Source organism: Loa loa (assembly GCF_000183805.2).
Source record: "Loa loa unplaced genomic scaffold supercont3.66, whole genome shotgun sequence".
Taxonomy (NCBI): Eukaryota; Metazoa; Nematoda; class Chromadorea; order Rhabditida; family Onchocercidae; genus Loa; species Loa loa.
This window is the reverse complement of record NW_018108246.1, coordinates 40,556-48,921: the sequence shown is the minus strand read 5'-3', so window position 1 is coordinate 48,921 and position 8,366 is coordinate 40,556. Positions and strand designations below refer to the sequence as shown.

General features: G+C 33.3%; 2 protein-coding genes across 2 annotated transcripts; both read left to right on the top strand.

Moving 5' to 3' along the window:
* Positions 1-695: 695 nt before the first annotated feature.
* LOAG_10194 (hypothetical protein) lies at positions 696-1,737 on the top strand (the record flags this gene model as incomplete). Its single annotated transcript, XM_003145721.1, has 3 exons — positions 696-764; positions 1,098-1,214; positions 1,633-1,737. 3 exons carry the CDS (start codon positions 696-698, stop codon positions 1,735-1,737), a joined length of 291 nt encoding a protein of 96 aa, XP_003145769.1.
* A 2,883-nt stretch (positions 1,738-4,620) lies between these two features.
* On the top strand, positions 4,621-6,018 carry LOAG_10192 (paired box protein; the record flags this gene model as incomplete). Its single annotated transcript, XM_003145720.2, has 4 exons — positions 4,621-4,781; positions 4,949-5,018; positions 5,359-5,486; positions 5,741-6,018. The coding sequence occupies 4 exons, from the start codon at positions 4,621-4,623 to the stop codon at positions 6,006-6,008; spliced, it is 627 nt and encodes a 208-aa protein (XP_003145768.2). The 3' UTR covers positions 6,009-6,018.
* Between the last annotated feature and the right edge of the window lie 2,348 nt (positions 6,019-8,366).

The following is an 8,366-nucleotide window of genomic DNA, read 5'->3' as shown; positions in this document are numbered from 1 at the left end:
GCCTTAATTTTCAGTTGCTTTACACAACGGCTTTTATATTTGGCACATATAGCCCTAACATTTTTTGCTCATACAGTTATTATGTTTTCTTCGCTAATAAAGAGAAGGTTTTAAGGTATCTTTTCTCTTCCTCATTAATTATCATTGGTACAAATATTGCTTATGTACTTTGATTAGCTCATATTATGTGCAACTCATTGACCTCTAAATTTATAGATCAAATTGTATCCAAAATGAGGGGCAAGAGTTGCTTTGATATTATGACGAGTAAATCGATAAGACGCAGAAACAGGAAAAATAGATTCATTTTTTATGACTTGTTCAGCAACTAGTGGAAAGCATTTGAACTTTCCAGTAAATACCATTAGCAACGAAAATTAAAATAAAGAAAACCCTTGAAAGAAGCAGTTTTTGCTGGGCAATCAGAAAATGAAATTCGGTTTGTATAACAAATTTTAAGTCTAATTTTTCATCCGGAATCTTCGAAAAATTAGTGATACTAGTAAGACGATATCAATCAACAAATTTAATTAACAAAGAATGATTTCAAATAAAATCATTACAATTAAAATCTTATAATGATCGTGATGAAATTTATCTAATATGCTAATTACATTCAACTGATTACTCGTTGTTGCTAATACGATACCTCCCGGCTGTGTTTGAAAACATCTTGTTTCAGGACTCACTAGAAAATGGCTTCCGGTTTCAAGATTATTGTCGTATTCATATCACTGCTTCTCACTATCATTCCATGTCAAGAGGTTATTCTCTTTGTGTTATCATTAATCAGTTACCGCCAACAGTATTCTACAACAGCGGTGCATCTCATACTTAACGAAATTTAATATCTAAGTGGTCACTTATGGAAAAGAAAGGCATTAGTTAGAGCTATACGAAGTATATTCGTCGTTTTAATTATGGCACTGCTTACTTCTGAAACATCCCGATTATCTCTGAAATATATCTCAGACCAATTTCAGCGTAGGTTCCATTACGGCGAGTGACACTTTTGCTTTTTTTTTGCTAAAAATTGATAATTCATAATTTCCCAAATTTTTTTAAAATGCAAATTTCTTTTTCAAAATCTTTTACAGATAACGGATGAGGGGTTAGACAAACATGAATCATCAGCATTTGGAAAACGAGCCAAATTTGCATTTGCAAAACGATACCCTTCGAGATTTGCTTTTGCTAAACGATATGACGACGAGGTGAGCTACTTTTGTTGAATTTACTTAATGATTATTTTTCTGCTTTCTATTTATCCTTATTTTATTGTCGAATTACATTCTGTAAATCATTCTTCTCTTAGATCAAGGATCGGTTTTCGCAACTTCAGTTCACAGTTGTAAGAAGCACATTTAAATGCTAGTCAGTAAATTGCAGTTTTAAACAGTAAAGCAGGTTTGAGCAGAATCACTCCAGCATATTAATATTTATTGCTCTTAGTCACCGCCAAAAAAGCCTATTAAGTCAAGATAGTTTTTCTTTAGTATGTATTTACTGGAGTTGCTGGCCATTCTATCCGACTATACTTCCAACCCCCAATTATGGGCTTCAGAAGAGATTTGAGATATTAAATAATAAAAGCAGCTAATTGCATCATAAGATTAATGCATATTCTTGCAGGACATCAACTACTATGACAAAAAGGCAATGCATTTTGAATCGCCCATACGTTCAATGCGTAACTTTGCATTCGCAAAACGTGGTCACTTCCTACTATTTGATTGAAAATTCAATACCAAATTTTACTACTGATTTTGTCCCTTTGTATTGGTGATGACAGTCAATGTATCGTTATTGTTTCCCGCGCGAAATAACAGATTGATAAAGTTCCTGTGGTCTGTATCACTCTTTACACTTTCATATCTGCTATCTCATAGTACTCCCTCTCTCTCTGAAAATCTACCAGAATTTACTGAAAGTGGAATCATTTTCGGTACAAGTTTTATATTGTGAAAATATTTTAGCCTGATTGCTTTGAAAAGAACAATGAGTGATTACAGCATGTGTCAAGTTTCATGAAAAAAAGTTGAATTATCTAAAGGTTGAGAAAGTAATGATGAGTTTCTCTGATAAGTTTTTCTCTTATCTATTATGATAACAAAAATGCGAGATAAGTTCTTATCATGTGAATAGCGTTGTAAAACAGCGATAAAAAAAGGCCAATCCATTTTTCCAAAAGTCATATCCCATCACTTTTCAAAACCCCCACTGGAAAAAGTTGTACTGAACACAAAGTTGTACGTTATTACAGATTATTTGTGTTTTGAATAAGTTAATAAGCTTAACTAAAAGCTTAGTAAGGCATTTGATGAGTTAATCATGTCAGAGGTAACCAGAGTGTTAATTCATTTACGCGCAGCATGAAAAGCACAGAAAAAGTCATTTATAAATCATCATTATCATCATCACCCATCATCAACATCATCCATCATCATCATCATCATCATCAATCATCAATTATCATCAATCAACAATCAACAATCAGGAATCAGCAATCATCGTCATCAATCATCATCATTACAACATATTTCGAATATCATCATTATCGAGAAAGCTAATCTGTTGAATTCGTTTTTCAGCGATAGAGCTTTATTCAGGGTGTAATATTGTTCTTGCACAATATTACTAGTTAACAACAAGAAAAAGGGTATAAAATATGTATGTGTATAACACGATGAATTGATAAGCAATGATAAATGAGTTATACAAAAAGCGAGTAATGTGATCAACTAACAAACTCCTTGTCGTTGCCTTCGATAATAATTTTACTGTCAATTCGTTGGTAGATCGATGAGTTGGGGATATGTTACGGGAAATGTATTTAGCAAATAGTAAGAATATCGTAGTTTGTTGTTTAGAGGGGAGTTTTGTAAGCTTCATTGGGGTTATCATGAAGGTATGGATGCTCTTTGGTATTGTCCATTGTGTAGATACTGAAATGCCTTTGGGTCATGCTGTTCATTGTTAGCTTATATTCTCTTCATTGCTTTAATTTTACTTACAAGATTTCATCACCCTATCTGGTAGATATTGTGGAGATTTTATTTGAACATAGCTTTAATTTCGGTAATCCGACAACCGTTACCACATATTTTCCTTCCATACCAGAATAAGCATTCTCATGACCACTGTAATGCTAATTAACAGTGAAAGCATGGTAAGTAGCTAATGAAAAGATTCATTCAAAACAGTGTCTGCATACCTCATTTGGGATGAACTTGTATGGAAATGTCGCTCTTGTCGTTTGAACTTTTAGCTTTGATTGAACGGCCCACCGTCTGTCTGTTTACAGAACCATTTTCAACATTAAATGCATCAAGAACTATTTAAAGCAGTCTTTCCATTTTTCTGCTCTCAGAACCATCATCATGAATCAGGAGTGAACTTTTAAATTCAGCATTTTTTTCTCACAATCATATCTATTGGAATCACGGATCATCAGGTATCGTCTCGGATGAATTCAATAGCAAGCTATTTCTCACTGGTCACCTTTTTGTGTTTTTTCTCTTCACCTCACTTCTACCTTCAGATATAGTAAATGAAGCATGGCTTGTTTTTGTAACCTGTATGATTTAATACCGTATTCCTTAGAAAATTGGTTAATTCTTTCGATCAACATAAAAACGCCAGTGAATAGCAGGAGAAATGGTATTACGGAGAGCAAAATTAGTAGAACAGAGGAGCAAGAGCAGTTCTGTGGATATCGAAAAGCTGTTTCTGTTGTTCTTTGGCAATATGAGGTAGGGACAGAAGTGATGGAAGAAAATGCTACCTGAAAGACCAGTTTTATCAGCAGGGATCCCATAGTAGTAAAAAATCCGTTTTTGGTGTTCAAAGCATTTGGTACAAGCACTTAGCTTTTCGTTTGTTTCGTCCAGCGCTTTTCTTACTTTCCATACCCTTAGGCATGATGCTTAGGACAGAAAAATCAGTAGTAAGATTATATATGTTCGATTTTTTAGATACTCGCCGTAAAGCCGATATGCATTCAGTGCTTATTACCAGTAGCAACTCGATAACAACATCAATAAATTCACCGACATTCTTTAGTGGTACTACTAATACTACTGCTACTACTACTGCTAATTTCAGTTCCCTAAATGATTTTGAATTTAGCCGAAAATTTGAAGAGTGGCTCAAGGTTTGTACTTTTACCGATTATATTAAATTTATATATATCCAATTTTTTCCACCTTTTGATGACAAACTCACTATTTTACCAGAAAAAAAAATATATATATATATATGTGACATTCAAAATGATCTTGTAGACCGTTGAAGAAAACGAACATATCAGTGGTAATCAAACACTGTGGAAGTGGTATGATCAGAACGACAATTCTGGTTTCTTACATGGTCTCGAAGAGGACAATGAGCGGCCATTAACAAGCTTAATTTTTACCTTTCCTTACTGTCAAATCAAATAGTGCTGTTTCAAAAATAGATGCAAAATCATATTCATTTAAGCAATACTATCACTACGTTCTGTAAAGTATTCTTAGGATAATTCAAATTTCTTTGAAATCAATTTTTGATAAATTGAAAACCTGACAGATTTAGGGTGATTTAAACTTTACATATTCAGAATAGCAGGAATATTTAGCACGCATGGGTACGAATCAGCTTGGTGGTATTTATGCCAGTGGACGTCCACTACCAGTATATCTTCGAGAACGTATCATCCAAATGGCTGCTTCAGGAGTTAAACCTTGTCAGATATCAAGACAACTGCGAATATCACACGGTTGTGTCTCCAAAATTCTGTCCAGGTTAATTCCATCATTTTTCGCTTGATTTATTTTAATTCAGCACAACTTAGCTCGATTAAATCTGTTTTTATCCAACTCCCAAAGATGAAATTCACTTTTTTTGTTTCGTAAATTTCTTTATACGATCCGTTAATCGCATTAAATTCCAATCTCGTCGTTTTACCCAGGTATCGCGATACAGGCTCAATCCGAGCTGGTAAAATTGGTGGTTCAAAACCTAAGAAATCGCTTCCTCAGGTGTTATTCTTATTATTTTAAGAAATCGGGTTTAAATCGATATAATTCATATTCTGATCTGAATTGGTATCTAATAAGCAAAGGATTATGCAGTCAATCCTTACTGTAGCAGAGGGATTCAAAGGGACTGTTTGAAACTGTAATTGTATTACTCTTGACTTAATTTAAGCCTCCTTAAAATATGATCAACAAAATAAGATCGCCGCCGCACATTTTTCTATCCACTAGAAATCTTATTTTTTTGTAAGCTGTTTCATTTTCATTGGCAATAGATGAAACTGATAAGTGCAAATTTAAAACTATCTCGGTTGTGGTAGAAAATAATCAAAGCAAAAAAAAGGTGGTGACAGCGATTGCAATTTACAAGCATTGTCGACCATCGATGTATTCATGGGAGATTCGCAGTCAGCTTATCAGTGATGGCATTTGCAGTGCATTCAATGTTCCAAGTATTTCTTCGATTAGTAGGTAAGTAGCGTTGAAACCACTGATTATTTAATTTAAAGGAGAAAGATGAGAAGGTAAAGCTGAATCACTGTCAGGTAAATGGTTGATTTCGCAGAAGATTGTGGAATTTTCAAATAAATATTTCGACAATTGGGATTAGATATTGCTTCGTTCTTAACTGAATCCAAATTCTATGCTTCGAACTTTCTTTCTATTCGGCAACAAAATTGAAAATTAATATTCTAAGCAGAACTATTCACTTTTTACGTTTTCAGGATAATCAGGACAAAACTTGGTATCAAGAAACGAACTGATTCCACTGACATTGGATCACCGGCAGTCACCGAAACGAATACATACTACCGCCCACCAATACTGGATGCAAGAATATTTGAGAAACAGTATCAGAAGGATAGGAAAATGGATATGTATAAGAGTATCAGATATACTATGCAAAATGATAATAATAATAATTTATCACTTATGAATTTACCGAATCCTCGGCGATTTCAGATCTCATCATTTAATAGATTTAATTGCTAAAAAAGCGGGGTGCAACGAGTTTGTTCATCCAAACAGCATTCATTTGTTGTCAAGAAATTTGGCAAAGAAATCTGAAAACTGATCTGCAATCCATCTTTCAACTTTTGAAGTTTGCAAAACTTCTCCCAGTATTTATTTCTCCTAACGATTTTAGCATCACACTTTTTATTGGTACAGCATGAATCTAATCACATTTGTTGACAAAGAATGCGGATTTAACCGGTTCTCATAGAAAAAAGCGCTCACGCGGTTCTAATGAATTTGGAGTGAGAAAAGTCGTTCAAGGACCGTTTGAAATTTGTAAATGTTAATTAAATTGTCAGCCTTCTGTGCGTAGTTCTCCGCACCACTGATAAGCCAGTTAGAATACGCCGAGAAGCTATGTAAGCTGAGTAGAAAATTTTAATTTTTTATCGAGGTCTGATTAAATAAAACCATACTATTTCTTTTAGATGTCACTTTATACTACACTTACTTGCTCAGTGCTTATCATCTTATCAATGAAATTGGAATTAGCTCCATTGAACTACACTATTTCGTTTTCATTTTTCAATAATTGATAACTGATACATATATAATCTTTCTTATACAGATAATTTTTTCGTGCACTCTTCTCAGACAACAATCTATCGAAGTTTGAATGATTCAATAATTCTTTTTCTATTTGACAACAAAGAAGTTCAAGTTTTGTTCACATTCAAAAACGAATTTCTTTTTTACTTGGTACATAACAATTGTGGAGTATGGCAATGAACTTCAACGATACAACTAATTTAATCGATTTTAAATAAAGTGTAATTATCAAATTAGCGACTTAGTTTTGCGCAATGGCATAGAATAAAACGTTGACGCCTCGCCGCCACATCATGCTTTCTTCCCTCGTCATATTCGTCAAATACTTCGCAAAGACATAAATCAGTTTTAGGAATTCTCATTCGATTCACTAAGTGTTGGAGAATTTGTCGATGGATTCATATGAAAATTGTTATCTTTTTGATTCATTGTCAGTGGAAATTTTCTGTAGAACATTTTCTGAATATGGGTGGTAAATAGAAAAAATGGGTAGGATGTGAGCTAAATGGCTTAGGTAATTAGAAGAGAATAGAGGAGGTGATTTTCTTAAAGGTAACAATAATCCATTTCAACTAATGCTGCTGCAGCAGGAGAATTTCCCTTTAGTGAATGTAATAACAAAGGGGGTTAATGAAAACAGAGAAAATGCAATTGAACTAAACATGAAAATTCAATTGAACAAACAAACAAATTATTTGAAATTTACACAATATTTACTTGGGAGAAGGAACCGGTTTTAAATCTAATTAATTAATTTGATTTTGTATTTTAAATAACTTGGTTATTTTGGCGAGGAACAGTTTATATGCAGGACAAAAGTTTCAAGTATTAACAGGACTGAGGATGGATTTTTAGGACAGACTTGACAGAGATATTTTGAAGTTGAAATTTACCAAAGTGAGTAAAATCCATCGATGGAAATCAATTTTTTTTGTTGCCTCATCGGCAAAAAATGGCTTCCCTAGTCTTGAAAATAAGATACAAGATCTGTTAAATTATTTATTCAAAACAAGATAATGATTTCCTTAAAGTTTACTTTAGGTAATTGATAGAAATAAGGGAGCAAAGAGAAAATCAATAGGACAGCAATCCTGGATATTCCATATTGACAGCTAGAACTATTACCGTCATATCTTACGTTTACTTTTTCGTGCGTTTTCTCTGAAAAGTTGGGAGTAAGAGAAAAAACAGGAAAGGATTTTTGGAAATTCTGAATTTAAATAAAGAAACAGAAATCAAAGCAGCTATTTGACGTCCTGCAAAAACGGTTACCTACCGCTGAACTTGCTATAGTTAAATTCAGGATCCATGAAACGCTGAGGATCTGTGTTGGGAAGTAAACTATGTATCACTTCATTAACAAATTCGCCACTTATCTCATCTCTGTTGTCTAAAAAAATGTTCATTAAAACCGTATATCAAACAAATGCAGAGGTAGAAATTGCAAGTTCAACGAAAAATTCTCAGATAAATGACTAGTTACACAAAATCAATAAAACAAATATATCGATACCTAAAGTGATGAATTAATGAATCATTCATCCAAATCCAACTCTTTCAATTTTCAAACCATTCTTAATTGCAATGGTTAAACGTTTCACAGAAAGCTTTTGTTGTAAACTTTTTCCAATCTGTTAATCAAACTTACATGCAATTGTGGAATGTTATAAAGAATTTATACGCAAATGTCGAAATTTTGTAAAGAGCCTTTAGTCTGGTAATTAAAGGAATGTATCTGGAATGTTAAACCATTCCTATTATAAAAGAAGTTAGGATTAGTCATCC